The sequence below is a fragment of the Canis lupus genome, chromosome X (genome assembly GCF_003254725.2).
Source record: "Canis lupus dingo isolate Sandy chromosome X, ASM325472v2, whole genome shotgun sequence".
Classification (NCBI taxonomy): Eukaryota; Metazoa; Chordata; class Mammalia; order Carnivora; family Canidae; genus Canis; species Canis lupus.
Window position 1 is genome coordinate 51,877,162 of NC_064281.1, and position 16,680 is coordinate 51,893,841.

The 16,680-nt window shown below is 42.5% G+C and overlaps 1 protein-coding gene across 1 annotated transcript in view; it reads left to right on the forward strand.

The window, feature by feature from the left end:
- The first annotated feature begins 3,104 nt into the window (after nucleotides 1-3,104).
- AR (androgen receptor) overlaps nucleotides 3,105-16,680 on the forward strand; it is a 189,742-nt gene continuing 176,166 nt past the window's right edge. Inside the window, exon 1 of the mRNA XM_025466065.3 lies at nucleotides 3,105-5,862. Within this exon, the coding sequence (XP_025321850.2) occupies nucleotides 4,280-5,862 (1,583 nt within the window). The 5' untranslated portion in view covers nucleotides 3,105-4,279. The remainder of the gene's footprint in view (nucleotides 5,863-16,680) is intronic.

Below are 16,680 nucleotides of genomic sequence, written 5' to 3' on the forward strand. Positions count from 1 at the left end.
GACTTCAGGATCATGCCCTGGGCCGAAATCACTGAGCCACCTAGGGATCCCCTAAAAATTTAACTCTAAATTTTAAAAACTCCTCTGGCTGCTCAATGCAGGACTGACTTGTATGAAAGTAAGAGTAAAAAAGATGGAGACCACTTATGGTGGTACAGATGAGAAAGGAAAATACCTACCTTGAACTAGGTTGGCAGTAGCATAGATGAAGAAAACTGGGCAGATTTGTGAGCTATTTAGGAAATAAAACCTACAGGATTTGGAGAATGTCCACCATTTTCCAAAGGTCAGTTCATCCTGGCTTTCCAAAGCAAGGAGCTAGGAAGAATTACATTAACAAAACTCCCTTGAAATTACAGAGGAAACCCATGGCAAAAACTGACCTTCACCTTACATGACCTGAGAGGACACCTCTGGTTGCTAATCTGGTTGCTAAGAAACTATAAAGAAAAAGGAGAAGGAGAAGAAGAAAAAGAAGAAAAAAGATGGTACAAGCACACAATTTATATAATATTCAACAGTGTCTCTTGATCTTTTTTAAAGGCATAGAAGGAAAATAAGATGAAATGGGAGATCAGAGTTTAAAATTCAGAATAAAGTAGATACCCTATTATGTTCACAGTAGTTAGCTTTTCCTGACAATGATATAAATGTTGATAGCACCCCTTTAAAACTAAAACATAGCAATGTGATTCTTTAGATTTGTAGAGTGCTTTCCTGTTTACTAAGTTGTCCCATCATCTTCTTTTTTTTTTAATTTTATTTATGATAGTAACAGAGAGAGAGAGAGAGAGAGGCAGAGACATAGGCAGAGGGAGAAGCAGGCTCCATGCACCGGGAGCCCGACGTGGGACTCGATCCCGGGTCTCCAGGATCGCGCCCTGGGCCATCATCTTCTTTAACTACCACTTCAGTCTTCTAAGGTAAGTATTATTGGCCACAATTTTCTGATGACAAAACCATGAAGACAATTTTGGCATTCTAGAAGTAATGTGAACTTTGGAGTCCTTCAGATCTGGGTTTAAATGTCTGTTGGGCTGCCATTTATTGAATGGGCAACTTTGGAGAATTATTTCATAACTTAATTTTCTGAGGCTTCTTTACCCTATCTGTTGGGCATTTCACTAAGATTAGCACCCCCCAACACCCTCCCCCTATTGGGTGTAAATAAGAAGAAAAATCCAGTCAGTCATAGCACTCTAATTGTCAGTGTCAGAAAGACCATCTAGTTCAGGCTCTGCGTTCTCCTCTTCCCACTTCACAGGGCAAGAAACGGAAGCTGAGGGATAGGAAGAGATTCATTGTCAGTCTGTAGACAGTTCTTCTGGCTCTGAGACCTATGCTATTTCCATGTTGCTTTCTCATCAGCCCAGCTGACTCAATTCTCTTTGAGCAACCCTAGTTAAAAGCTTTGGTGGAACTAGAGGTTGTAATAATTATTCAAATAAAATTTTCAAAATATCTGTGCACTTCAATTACATATTCCTGTTAGCTATTACAGTGAGGAATTGAAAATTATCCTTATTACAATTTGATATCTCTAAGAATAGACTGCTTCTTTACCATAAGGGATGATTTGTGAGATTCCTCACTAAAAAGGGCAAGGAAGGGGTATATTTAGGATATATCCAGGCAAGGCTGAAGCCATTAAAATACCAAGGGATAATTTTCACCACATCAGGTAAAAAGCGCCTCAGGCCTTTGCATTCTGGAAGGTTCATTTATAGCTCTTGCCCAAGTGCCCTTGACATTGATTAATCTAGCTAAAATAGTAATGAGATGGAAGACTAGTTTAGGTTCTACTAATGTGGGAACATAGAATAAATTATGCCCTTGTTTCAATGTCTTCGTCTGGAAAACAGAGCTGATCATGCCCACTCTTCCTTCCCTTAAGATCAAGTTACCTTCTTTGGTGAGGGTAAGTAAATGTCCATGATGCTTGGCTGTGAACAAGATAAGACTCTGTTACCCAGTAAAAAGTAGAAGAGATCCATGAAAAAATCTCCACCAGCCTCTGGGAGAGACAGACCCTGCCCAAATCTAGAGCTGTAAGAAATTTAAAAGCTAGGAAGGCCAAGGGCCCCCGCTGACACAAAGGGAAACCTCCTTTCCCATAGGTCTACCCTGCCATTTCTTCCTCTCTTCCATCCTCACCTGCTTCTCCATCTTTAGAGAGATACTATGGTGTCTCCTCCATAAAGGAACAATTTCAAGATGCCACTTCACTCCCTACTCCTGGCTGTCCACCAAGAGGAAGAAAAGCAGTCCTATGTAGCTTCCATCCCTTGAATAGTGCAGTTTGTAAGCTTAAAATATGCAAAGACAACTTGGAAAAGCAAGTACCAGTATATGCGCAAACGTCTGCAAAACCCTGGACAAAATTGAGGTCCCTGTGCACATGACTAGTGTTTCTAGTGTTTATGTGTTTGCCTGCTTATCTGGGTGATTTTGCCTTTGCGTGTCTGGATAGATGAGAAGTGTATGTTTAGAGGCAAATAGGCACACAGGAAGAGAAGAGGGTAGAGTTGTCCTCTGGTTATTAGGCAGAGGGTTCCTAGCGCAATTGACATCATGCCACAAGGCCAATATACCCCTAAGGAAAATTCGGAAGGTTTCAGCAAGTATCAGCTGCTTTGTCCATAGCTTCTTCCTCAGTTTGGAGGAGACCCTCCCATCTGCGCTTCTGTCTGCTTTGAACATATAGCCCCCCGTCTGACACGCTGGTACTCCTGTCGCCGCTACCTTCTCCCTTCCCCCTCACACACAAGCAGAGTCTGTTTTGAGATTGGACTTCGGAACCAAATCTGTAAGTGCTGGCCTTAGGGAGCTCCACTTGGCACTGTCCTCAAAATAAAGCTCCGGGTTAAAGCTTCAGCTCTGGCATGTAAAGCCTGGTCCCGAAAAGTAAGAGGTATCCAGGGAGCTAGGGTCCTCCTGGGCTAAAGCTCCCCTCTCCTGCTTTCACCCACGCTTCGCCAGCACTCATTTCTCCAAAGCCACGGTGCAATAGCGCGCCGCGAGGGGAGGGGAGAAAAGAAAAGGGGAGGGGAGCGAGAAAGGAGGTGGGAAGGCTAGGAGGCCGGCCCGGCGGGGGCGGGACCCGACTAGCAAACTGTTGCTTTTGCTCTCCACCTCCTAGCGCCCCTTCGGAGATCCCAGGGAACCAGCGTGCGGGGAGAGCTGGAGGGTCCCAAACTAGCTGGGAGGCAGAAGAGGCAGCAGAGGAAAGCGACCGAACTCCCCGCTCCAGTGTCGGACAGGAGCTGAAGGGACGTACCGCGTCAACCCCAGCTGGGCTCCCGCAGCAGCCAACGCTTCTTGCAGCGCCGCGGCTTGGAGCCGCCGCCCCAGAGCTGCCCTTTCCTCTTCGGTGAAGTTTTTAAAGCAGCTAGAGACTCGGAGGAAGCGAGGAAAGTGCCGGGTAGGACTGACGGCTGCTTTTGTCCTCCTCCTTTCCACCACCCCCCGCCACACACACACGGTTCTCCTGTTGCTGCCTCAGCCGGCTTCTCTCGGCCCGTCCTCCTACTCCCCCCCCCTCCAAGTCGGCCCAGCGAGGCCGGCCAGAGTTTGCAGAGAGGTAACTCCCTTTGGCTGCGAACAGGCGAGCTAGCTGCACGTTGCAAAGACGGCTCTGGGGAGCCAGACTACCAGTGAGCCGCTTCAGCACTGCCGCTGGGACCGGGCTAGTTAGGCGGTACGCGGGGCTGGCCCCCAGTTTTCCCTCATTCCTTTACCTTCTTCCTCTGTACCAGCAGCTCATTTCCTTCCCCCCCCCCCCCCCCCCAGTTTGCAGGGCCAGAGACCAAACAATGAAAAGGCGGTCAGGGCTTCCATAGACAATTCAAAACAAAAACAAAATCCGAACAAAACAAAACAAACCCCCAAACCCAAGATAAAACAAAAAGAAAAATAATCCGGTTCCTATTTGCACCTGCTTCAGTGGACACTGAATTTGGAAGGTAGAGGGTTTCCCTTGTTTTTCTTTTGTTTCCTTCAAGACTTGGGCATCTTTTGAATCTACCCTCCCAAGATTTCAGGAACAGACTGTGAGCCTAGCACGGCAGATCGTGCCCAGCGCGTTTTACTGTGCAGGAGACTTTGAGGCTGTCAGAGTGCTTTTTGCTTGGTTATTCCTGCAAGTTTCCTTTCCAGGAGCTTCCCGCTGGTGGGCAGCTAGCTGCAGCGACGACCGCATCGCAGCCTGTTGAACTCTTCTAGGCTAGAGAAGGGGAAACGGGTTAAAGGAATTAGGTGGAAGAGTCAGCCAAGCCCAAGGATGGAGGTACAGTTAGGGCTAGGGAGGGTCTACCCCCGGCCGCCGTCCAAGACCTATCGAGGAGCTTTCCAGAACCTGTTCCAGAGTGTGCGCGAAGTGATCCAGAACCCGGGCCCCAGGCACCCTGAGGCCGTGAGCGCAGCACCTCCCGGTGCCCATTTGCAGCAGCAGCAGCAGCAGCAGCAGCAGCAGGAGACCAGTCCTCGGCAGCAGCAGCAGCAACAGCAGGGTGACGATGGCTCTCCCCAAGCGCAGAGCAGAGGCCCCACAGGCTACCTGGCTCTGGATGAGGAACAGCAGCCTTCCCAACAGCGGTCAGCCTCCAAGGGCCATCCGGAGAGTGCCTGCGTTCCAGAGCCTGGAGTGGCTTCGGCCACCGGCAAGGGGCTGCAGCAGCAGCAGCCAGCACCACCGGACGAGAATGACTCAGCTGCCCCATCCACATTGTCACTGCTGGGCCCCACTTTCCCGGGCTTAAGTAGCTGTTCCACCGATCTTAAAGACATCCTGAGCGAGGCTGGAACCATGCAACTCCTTCAGCAGCAGCAGCAGCAGCAGCAGCAGCAGCAGCAGCAGCAACAGCAACAGCAGCAGCAGCAGCAGCAACAGCAGGAGGTAGTATCAGAAGGTAGCAGCAGCGGGAGAGCAAGGGAGGCCGCCGGTGCTTCCACCTCCTCCAAGGACAGTTACCTAGGTGGCAGTTCGACCATCTCGGACAGCGCCAAGGAGTTGTGTAAGGCAGTGTCGGTGTCCATGGGTTTGGGTGTGGAGGCATTGGAACATCTGAGCCCTGGGGAACAGCTTCGGGGGGATTGTATGTACGCCCCGCTCCTGGGAGGTCCACCCGCCGTACGTCCTTGCGCTCCGCTGGCCGAATGCAAAGGTTCTCTGCTGGATGACGGCCCGGGCAAGGGCACCGAAGAAACTGCTGAATATTCCCCTTTCAAGGCAGGTTATGCGAAAGGGTTGGATGGGGACAGCCTGGGCTGTTCGAGCAGCAGTGAAGCAGGGGGCTCCGGAACACTTGAGATGCCATCCACCCTGTCTCTTTACAAGTCTGGAGCACTAGATGAAGCGGCAGCTTATCAAAGTCGAGACTACTACAACTTTCCTCTCTCCCTAGGCGGGCCGCCTCCCCATCCACCACCTCCCCATCCTCACACCCGCATCAAGCTGGAAAACCCTCTGGACTATGGCAGCGCCTGGGCGGCTGCAGCGGCACAATGCCGCTACGGGGATCTGGCGAGCCTGCACGGAGCGGGTGCAGCAGGACCCAGCTCGGGCTCACCTTCGGCCACCACCTCCTCTTCCTGGCACACTCTCTTCACAGCAGAAGAAGGCCAGCTGTATGGGCCCTGCGGCGGGAGTGGAGGCGGCAGTGCAGGCGACGGGGGATCTGTAGCCCCCTATGGCTACACTCGGCCACCTCAGGGATTGGCGGGCCAGGAAGGTGACTTCCCTCCACCTGATGTGTGGTATCCGGGCGGTGTGGTGAGCAGAGTGCCCTTTCCAAGTCCTAGTTGTGTCAAAAGCGAGATGGGCTCTTGGATGGAGAGCTACTCCGGACCCTATGGGGACATGCGGTAAGTTTCTCCTCCTCCACATATCTTTGAATCACCCTAGTCGGTGTTCTGGGGTATCACTCTTCTACCTGCCGGAACACTCTGCCCCTGGGAGAGCTCAACAGTGTTCCATAAAAAGGGCCGCCCTGAATCTGGAGCCTTCTGGGTACTTCTAGCCTGCCAAAGAGAAGACCTTTGTGCTCAGAATCCCCACCGTGTGCCCCACTCCCCACAACCAAGAGCCCTGGATGCTGCTGTGTGCCCTTCCAGATACCTTAACAACACCTCCCCCACCTCCAGCCTCTTAAAATCCTCATGGTGCTCCAGGTCCCAAAGGCTCCAAATTTAAATCCAATAGTAAGGGCCACCTTCAAGCTCTTAAGCTCTCCAGTACTTTTTCTCCTCCCTCTTCCCAAATCTGAGAACCTGCACAGGAAATATGGGCAGTTTCACCTCTTAAGAGTGTGTTAGGGTTTGCCTCCCAGCCTGTGGCTGTTCTTGGCAGGTTAGAGGCAAAAGGACTGGCCTAAACTTTTCTGAGCCCGCCTCCTCCAAAGAGATAAAATGGAGGTGCCCGGATTAGGGGAAGAAGGTCTTTTCTCTGAGTTCTGAGGACCGCTGTGTGAAGATAGGATGAAGTTCCTTCCTCTGGGACAACTGAGGATTTGCCCCAGGGTTGGAAGTCAGCAAAGAGAATCCAACCGGGCAGGAGTAGAGCGAGCAAAGGTAGAGGAAAACTAGCAGACAACATTTCTTCGTAAACACTGGGCAATATTTGCTCTCACAGGTTGACCATGTTGGAAATAGCTACTTGGGTCGGTTTTCTCTTGTAAAGTGTTTATTTTCTCTTTGGAGTACAGCAGATTCACAGCCTCCCACTTCGAGTTTGCATCAGATCCACAAAAGAGGAGAATGTTCTTTTAATAGATAATTTAGCGAGACCTGAGTCTGACTTATAAAGTGTTGGAAATTTTTTAAAGGACTTTTCTGCTATTCCATTGTGCTCAGAAATTACTTTTGGGAGGGAGGAGTGAGGCTCTTTAATATATTCCTTCATTTTAAGAACATGCTTGCATTTTTTAATTAAAGTATAGTTGACACACAATGTTATAGTAGATGTGCTTGCATTTTAAGATATGAGCTGCTACTTTTAAAAAACTTGGTAAGAACTGTTAGGGACTTGTAAGCCATAATCTTGCCCATGACTTTTAATGAGAAAAATGGTGATCAAGTTCATCTGCCTTATTAAAGATTCTTCCCATATTTGTTGAGCCTCCCATATTTGAGGAGATCATGTTGAAGATTCCCCCCTCCAAACAAAGATACTAATTTATCTCAGTGAGGGAGGGAATACTGACCAAGGAACTAACTCCTCAGGTGTGGTGGGTGCTGATGTCCCCTTGGAGTTGTCTTGTTATGTTTTTCTTTAGCTATTTTTTTATCTGTGACTTTTCCAAAATTTCTTTGTTAGCCTTATTAGCATCTTTAGTGACTTAAATCCAACAATTTGCCTCCTTTCACCGATGCTTTTGTTCTTGGAAGATTGATAGAACAGTGTTAGGGAAGAAAAGAGGATAGGATTTTGTAAAATATTATTTTCTGGGCTATTGAAGAAACAGCTTGTTACCAGCCTTTACATCCTACTATTAGATTTTTAATGTTTGGCTTACAGGATTTTCAAAGGGTTTATTTATATCATCAAAACGTTTTCCAGTTAGTTTGGGTTTTTTCTAAAAATTATTTTTGCAATTTGGTTATACCATGGTATAAAAGGTTTTCTTCATTTTATAAGAACAGATTTATTTGATAGGGTTAATTTTTTTTTCCCCTAGTGTTGTTGGCAGTTAGTTCTACTGTGAAGTTTTTTGAGGGATGGAGATGTCTAAGGTACTTCTTGACATAACCATGATGCTAAACTGGAACCTTCTCTCTTCTGCACTGCCCCTCCCCCCCCCCCCCCCCCCCCCCCCCCCCGCCAATTAACTCAAGTAATAGGAAATGAACAATTCCACATATTTGTTAAGGGATGTGTTTCCTTGAAAACATAACCTGAGATTTTTAGGCAGTAGCCATAGAAAGCAAAAAGTTCTTCCCATCAGGTGGGCAGTAAGCTAGGTTATTTTATCCCAGGTCTTAGAAAATCATTGAGTCAGTTTTTTTTTTTTTTAAGATTTATCAATTTCATCAGAATGCAACCAATCGCAGTCTAAAAGTTGACCTTTTCCTACTTTATCTTTCTTTCTCACTTTACTGGGGCACAATTTGGTGAAAGGCAAGGGTTTTTTTAAAGCCAAAGCCAGAACTTCCAGTCTGTATTGCATGCATTATATGCCAAATTTGAGTTAAAAAATCTAAGAATTCTAGAGGCTTCCAATAATGTTGGATTCCTCCCTTTTTCAATTGTGTGTGTGTGTGTTCATACACATTAGTTAATGGGGGGGGGGCTTTAACTTTAGTAACCTTTGGAATAACTCTGTGTTCTTATATATCTACAATGTTTCTGCTGAAAGGAGAAAGGATGAAGGAGAGAAACTGAAGGTGGACCTTAAAAAAAAACTTAATTTAGCATGTAGTTTGAACAGAAGGAATAATAAAAAGTGATGGGAGTAGAGACCCAAGGAAGCTTGTGCAGGAATTAAAGTTGAGATTTAGATATTAATTATCCAGATGCAAAAAGAACATTTTAATTTTTCTCTTGGTAATTTGTTCTGATTTTTATAACAGTTATTATTTCTTTAGTGCTTTGAGATCGGCAAATTCTGCTTTTTTTCCTCTTATTATAAAGAAGGCATTTTATTACTCCCCTTTCCATCTCCTCTCTCATCTTTAGTTATCAAACACAAAACACATTTTTATGACTATTTTGCAAGGAGCAGTTTGTTTTGTAATGCAGAATTTTGCTTTGGGACCAAGATAGTCTGATGCTTTCTGTCCATAGTTCTTGAGAGTCAGTATGCTGTAAATAAGCATCCTTTCTCCATTGTCAGCAAATAACTAGTGAGTTACGTTTGGGTACCAGTGATCAGAACCAGAGAACCAAATAGCCACACTAGGTGATATCTCATTTGGAAATATATGTAAGATGTGCTGATGGAAGGCTCCTCTTGGTCTTCCTCAGAGTATCTCTTTTAGCTCTGCCAAAGGTTAACATCAGTAAGAGCTATTTTCCAAGAAGTTTGAAGCCTTCCAATTGCAGGGTCACTTTGGGACACTTTCTGCCAGTGCTAATTTTACCTGATCAGACTTTCATTCTTTGAGTTGCAAACCTTGATTTAATAATAATTGAATTTGTTGGTGCATTTAATTTTCTTTTTTAAAGTGTTTTTCTTCCCTGTAATAATTTTCTCCTCTGGTCTACATATACACATTCAAAACAATGAATCCTTAGGTCTCTGACTCTTACTTGTACTGTGACTGCTCTTCATGGGATTATGAGTTGGAATTAAGGACTGGACAGTTTTGTTATTTTTTTCCCCTTGATGATATCAATTTGTAAATCTGCTCAAACAGGGAACAAAATGTAGGTTGGGTGTGGCAAGCAAGGGACTTATCTTATAACCAAACCTGAAATCATTATTCTGAAAAATAGAAAGCAAACAAAAATCAAGTTTTTTGAGGTTGGTCCGAGAGGGAAAAGGAAACCTCTCCCCACCCCCCTACCTCTCCACCATTTTCTCTTTGTCTGCAGCTTCATCGAGTGCTGCCTTGTCCCAGATTTTCTTTCATTTCTCTCCTTTCATGCTTTTAGCTAAATGGAAACATAGACACTTCTTTCTTGTTTTCAGGATATTTTCCTCACTTACACCTGTGGCATCCTCCTAAAGATTTCTTTTTTTAATCTGGAGAGTAACCGATCAGATCAACCTCAGCACCTCTCTTTTAAGGCTAGATGACTTGAGGGGATTGCAAAATTAGTAGCTGGGCTTTTTTAGCTTAAGGTTAGAGCCTGAATGAGTAGTTGCTGAGAAGCTGAACTAGATGTTGTGAGGACTTGGTGACTTAATGAAGTATTTTGCCAGCTGCTCACTCTCTCTCCTTTGATCTCTGTCTCTGTTTACTGGCCATTTTGGTAACCTTTTTCTCAAAGCCTGAAAATAACTGGACCCTCATTGAGATGATGCTGGGTCAGACATCTACCACACTTTGACAAGCAAGACCTAAATCTGGGTGTGTGTGTGTGTGTGTGTGTGTGTGTGTGCTTGTTAGAAGTGTCTGGCTGGACGGATAAATATGCTGATGCTATGTAATCATTTAAAAACAAAGAAAGAGGGCAGTCCGGGTGGCTCAGCAGTTTACTGCTGCCTTCAGCCCAGGGCCTGATCCTGGAGACCCGGGTAGAGTCCCATGTCAGGCTCCCTGCATGGAGCGTGCTTCTCCCTCTGCCTGTGTGTGTGTATCTCTGTCTCTGTCTCTCTGTCTCTCATGAATAAATAAATAAAATCTTTTAAAAAGTTAAAACAAAGAAAAATATTGAAGAAACTATTCTACCTGAGGCTTCCCCTACCAGCATTTCATCAAGTTCTGAAATGTTGGATTCAGAGTTTAGTGATCCTCATCCTAAACACAAAGCTGACTTTTTTTTTTCATTGCTCGTAACTTTCTCTACAGTTATCAGTATTGGTTGGCATTTGTTGTATTGAAGAGAATTATGAAATCTCAAATTTACTAGCACCTTTTTAAAAGAAAAGACCCAATGTCTTATAGTTTACGGGCTAGCACTCATGTAAGTTTGAGTAGGCTGGGAAGATGCTTAGTGAACAAACCTTTGCTAGTTGAGGGTATAGAAATAGTGGAGTTTCCTATAATGTTTGTTTACTCTGTGGAAAAATTTCTCTAGAGCAGCACTTCTCAGCTTTTTTTTTCCTCCAGGCTTCCCACCCGATAGAAAATGTTTTAGATTTTTGCTCAGTAAGGGCTACTTTCAGTGGTTGTTACACAGAAATGATAGGACTGTGAATTATGCACAATCCCTTGCACACTCATGGGTGCTGCCACCCTTTCTTCCTTAAACCATTTCCTGCTGCCAACCTGCAGGCCACAGTAGAGTTGAGAGTGGCTCATCCAGATAAACTTATAGCTCTAAAGTGCTAGTTACTTGAGAAATATATATATATATATATATATATATATATATATATATATATATATATATATATTTCATCCATTAAAAATGTGCAGTTCAGGGTGCCTGGGTGGCTCAGTTGTTAAGTGTCCCTGTTAGGCTCAGGTCATGATCCCAGAGTCCTGGGATCAAGCCCAGAGTCCAGTTCCCTGCTTAGTGGGGAGCCTACTTCTTACTTCTCCTTTTCCTTCTGCCACTGTGCAGTCTCCTGTTTATGCTTACTGTCTCTCTTTCAAATAAATACAATCTTTTTTTAAAAAGTGTGCAATTAAGTGGTTTTTAAGAGTCGGGAAACCGTCATCACTATTCTATAATATTTTAATCACTTAGCAGTTATCCTTCCTGCCAAAAGAGCAACTATCAACCATCAATCTTTTGGTCTCTATGGGTTTGCTGATTTTAACAGTTATTTTATTTTCTTTAATAGTTCCTTTAAATTGAATCATGCTATATGTGATCTTTTGTGATTAGCTTCCTTCATATAGAATATTATTTTCAATGTTCGTCTATGTCAAAGCAGTTATCAGTACTTCATTCTTTTTTATAACTAAATAATGTTCCATTAAATGGATGTATCACATTTTATCTACCTATGCATCAATTGATGAACATTAATAGTTGTTACCACCTTTTGACTTTTATGACCAATACTGCTATGAACATTTATAAAAATTCATACAAATTTTTTGTGGGCGTGTGAACATAATATTTTTAATTATTTTGGGTACATACCTGAGAATGGAGTGTCAAGATCCTGTGGTAACTCTGTGTTTAACCTATTGAGGAAATCCCAAACTGTTTTCAAAATTGACTTCTCCATTTTACAATCTCACTCACAATATATGAGGGTTCCCTGTTTCTACATCTTGCCAATATGTGTTGCCTTTGTCTTTTTAATTATAAGTTGTCCTGAATGTGTGTGAAGTTATCTCAAAATGGTTTTGATTTACATTTCTTTAATAATCAGTAATATTAACCATATTTTCATTTCCTTATTGGCTCTTTGTATATCTTCTTTGGAAAAATATCCAGAACCTTTGCTCATTTTTAATTGCATTATTTGTCTTTTTATTATTGAGTTGTAGGAGTTTTTTAATGTAGTCTAGATACAAGTCCTGTAACAAATTATGATTTGTGAATATTTTATCACATTCTATGAGCTGTCTTTTCACTTTCTTGATGTTATCCATTGAAGCACAAACATTTTAAATTTTGATAAAGCCCAATCTATTGTTTTCTTAGACAGCTTGTGATTTTGGTGTCACATATAAGAATGCCTTGCCTAATCCAAGGTCACAAAGATTAACACCTAGGTTTCCTTCCTAACTGGTTTTTGACCAATTTTGAGTGTTTATATAACTCAAGATGTGAGTAGGGCTTTAACTTCATTCTTTTGCATGTAGATATCAACAAATGGTGCAGTCATCACAGCACCATTTGTACAGTCATCACAGTACCATTTGTGGAATCTTTCCTTATTTAACTGTTTTGGTACCCTATAAAATCAGTTGACTATAAACGTGAAGTTTTATTTCTAGACTCTGAATTGTATTCCACCGATCTTTTACCAGTACCACACTGTCTTAATTACTGTAGGTGCTTAGTAAGTTTTGAAATTGAGGAAGTGTGAACTCTTCAACTTTGTTCTTTTTTAAGATTTTTTTTTTTTTGGATATTCTGGGTTCCTTGAATTTCTGTATTGATTTGTAGGATCAGCTTGCTAATTTCTACAAAGAAGCCCGTTGGGATTATGATAGAGGTTGCACTGAACCTATAGATCAATTTGGGGAGTGTTGCCATCTTAACTATGTTAAACCTTCTGATCTGTGACCATGGGATGTCTTTTCATTTATTTAGCTCTTTTTTCAAGAATGTTTTTAAGAGTATAACTTTTGTGCTTTTGTTAGACTTATTCCTAAATATTTTAATTTTTAATGCTACCATAAATGAAATAATTTTCCTTATATCCCTTTTAAATTGTTCCTTGCCAGCGTATAGCGTTAGAATTGATTTTTGTTTATTGACCTAGGATCCTACAACCGTGCTGAAAGTACCTGAGTTTGGAACACCTCTGGGATTTAAGAAGCAGAAGGTTTCCGTTGCTGTACTAAAGTTAAAGCATAGTTTGTCTCATCCTATATGAAGGCTGCATAGGGACACTGTTCTCAATTTTCCTCAGCTGTAAATTGAAATTGGTAATGCCAGCCCTTTTCTGAATGAATAGAAGATTGTCTCTAAAATTATCAGGTCTTTAGAGAACAGTAGGAAAGAAACCTACTGCTTCTCCTAGCAAGGAGATGAGGAATTAATAATTTCTACACACAAAACTAGCGTGAAGAGGTAACAAATGCAAACTAGGCCAAAGAAATAACTAGCCGTATTTGGCTTATGTTTAGATTTGTGTAAATAGCTGGAGTCATAATTTTATATTTTTATGTGTTGTCCTTTGGATAAAGTAAATGCCACCATTCTTTCTGGTGTATATTTCTAGATGAGGAAATGGTTCATTTACTCTCATATAATTTGGGCTTATTTTCAGGGATGGACTCTATAACCATGAAGCAGAGATACAATATACTTATAAAGGGACTGAGCTTTGGCTTCATTAATACTCTAGGCTAAGGGTCATATCTAATCAGCTGCAGCTATCGTGTCCTGATAAAGGTAGGCCACTAACAGGTCCTATCATGACCTTGCTCTCTTTACAGATGACCCTACTAAAGTGATTTTTCAAAAGTACACATCAGAGGGCACCTGTGTGGCTCAGTGGTTGAGCATATGCTTTCAGCTCAGGTCATGATGCTGGGGTCCTAGGATCGAGCCCCACATCAGGCTCCCCAGAGGAGCCTGCTTCTCCCTCTGCCTATGTCTCTGCTCATCTCTCTCTCTGTCTCTCATGAATAAATAAATAAAATCTTAAAATAAAAACTACACATCAATCAACCACTTTTCTTTAATCACTGCCATATGTTTACCTGTGTGTGGAGGTGAGGGTAAAGTGGACACAATTCAGAAGAATCTTAAGTTCACTTCCCTCAAAGAGTCTATAGCTATTAAAAAACCAACAAAAACAAAACAGGATGGCAACACTCTAATATGATGCCAGTATAATGAGATGCTGGATTGTATGGCACATATTTTTTAAATGTAGACATTTGAAAAAGGATGGATCAGTGTAAGCTGCATTGGTCAGCAGTAATACCTGTGACTGCCTCTTATCCTTTATGGATTTAGTGGGGACATGATTGAATTCTAGCAATGGATTATAGGCCTTTTTTAAAGATTTTATTTATTTATTCATGAGAGACAGAGACACAGGCAGAGGGAGAAGCAGGCTCCATTCAGGAGCCTTATATATATATAAGGGCTTTGTTGAATTAGATGATGCAGCTTTTAGAAATGGCCCACCCTTTTAATCATGGGTTCTTTTTTTCTGCTGATTGAGTAGATTCTTTGCTTGTGGAAGTGTAGTCCCACTTATCTGGCCGCTAGGGGGACTGCAAGTGTCCTGTGGCAGGAATTCCCTGGGAATGGTTGGCCTCCTTTGATGGATTCAGCACCTTACAGGATAATTTGGGCCAGAGCCACCTACTACCAGACAATAAATAAGTTACTGAGGTACTTAGTATTTTATCTGGGATGTCCCTTCCCAATGCACAAAACGTTTTTAGTAACGCTGATCCCTTAATACCTTTTTCTGAATGTGAAGCTGGGAGCAGTGACGTTGGGTATTTTTCAGTAGCACTTTCATATCCTATTCTTGCATTTCATCCTCTTTTATATATATATATATATATATATATATATATATATATATATGGCAGGTTTTAGGTAGAATACTTTTCATATTCCTATACTATTATTACTCCCACTGTAAATATTATGTTCAGAGAGGTTAGGTAATGCGTCTGAAGTCAAACAGCCTCAAAGTGACAGAGCTAGGATCTCAGTCTCATTCTGTTCCTCAAATTTTTCCTTTTTTCGAATTCCACATCTCTCTCATGTCATATGTAAGAAGTAGGAGATTCAGAGAGGCAAAGGAACCTTAATTGGTATCAATAATAGACACTGGTAAAACTTGGGGTCTCTTATTTACTCACTAGATTGAGTTTGGTGGATTGGTTTGTATAAGAATTCTGAGTGTCAGTAACCTACCATCCTACTTTATAATCTGCATTGATACCACAAATACTTAAGGAACACTTACTATGTGCCAAGTTCCATAATAGAGACCACTGATACAATAATGAACAATACAGACAAAAACTCCTTCCTTTGTGGAGTTTACCGTGCAGTGAGAGAAGACATACGTGTCCTGAAGAATAGCTTAACAGATTGTGGGAGAGATTCATTGGGTGAGAGACTATTTTATATTTTTTGATCAGAGAAAGCCTCACTGAGAATGTAATATTTGAGCAGAGATATGAGGAAGATGAAGAAGTGAGCCACAGAGATATATGGGGTTAGAATATTCCAGACACAAGCAACCACAAGTACAGAGGGCCTCAGATAGGAGCACACCTGGTGCGATGGAGGAGAGCATGGAGGCCCGTATGGCTGTTTAAGTAAGTGGAGAGTCATATGGGATCAGAGTTAATGAGGGGCACCACAGGTCTTCAGTAGGACTTTGGCTTTTACTCTAATATGGGGATTCATTGGAAGGTTTTGAGCAGAGAAGTAGTATGATCTGACTTATATTTTAACAGAATCCTTCTTCATAACATCTACCACTTTTTCATAACATATGCATTTGTTTGCTTACTTACTGTCTCTGTGGAGAAGAGACTGTAGGAGCAAGGCAGAATCAGGGAGATGGGGCTACCACAGTGATCTAGGTGAAAGGTGATGGTGACTTAGACCAGGGTGGTATTGGTGGAAGAGATGAGAAGTGGCTGGATTCTGGATGTATTCTGATGGTAGAGCCAATAGCATTTACTAACAGATGATATATTCATTGTGAGAAAAAGAGAGGCGTCAAGGCTGATTTCTAAACTTTTGATCTGAGCAATTTGAAAAAATGTGATGAGCATTTACTGAGATGATGAAGATTGTAAAGGAAAACAGGTATTGTGTGTGTGTGTGGGGGGGTAGGAATCAAAAGCCTGATTTTGGATTTATAAAATTTAACTGGTGAACATCTGGATGACTTCCTCTCATTCTTCACACAGTGCTCCCAGCTTTCCTGCTCTTTAAGATTAATTGGGACTTTAGAGATCACCTACACCTTTGATGCCCTCTCTTCTCTCCCCTTTTACTTTATGAAAGCTTAAAAAAGGGTGAAACAGCAGGCTGGCCATAGAGTTGGAGCATAAATTCAGTTCTCTTGGATCCCAACCAGATACTTCTTTTCTTAGTGTTATTCTGAAACCTCATTTCGGGGAGAGAGTGAGTCTCTTCTTACCCAAACCTTAAACCAGGTAATTAAACTAAGTAGTGAATAAAAAATCAGAACACCACAACAAATTGGCTGCTGCCTCTACAATCAAACTGAAATATTATCATGTTTTTGCCCGACTATATAACAAAATAATTTATCTATGAAAAACGCAGTAAGCAGACTTTTAAAGGCTACTGAACTTTGATCACATCTGGAACCTACAGAGAATCTGAACAGAAATGGCCTGAGATCATAGAGTATTACAATTCATGGAACTGGGGAGCCAGATGATTTTATGGTATCTGAAGCACAGAGATGGAAAGGAACTTGACCAAACTCT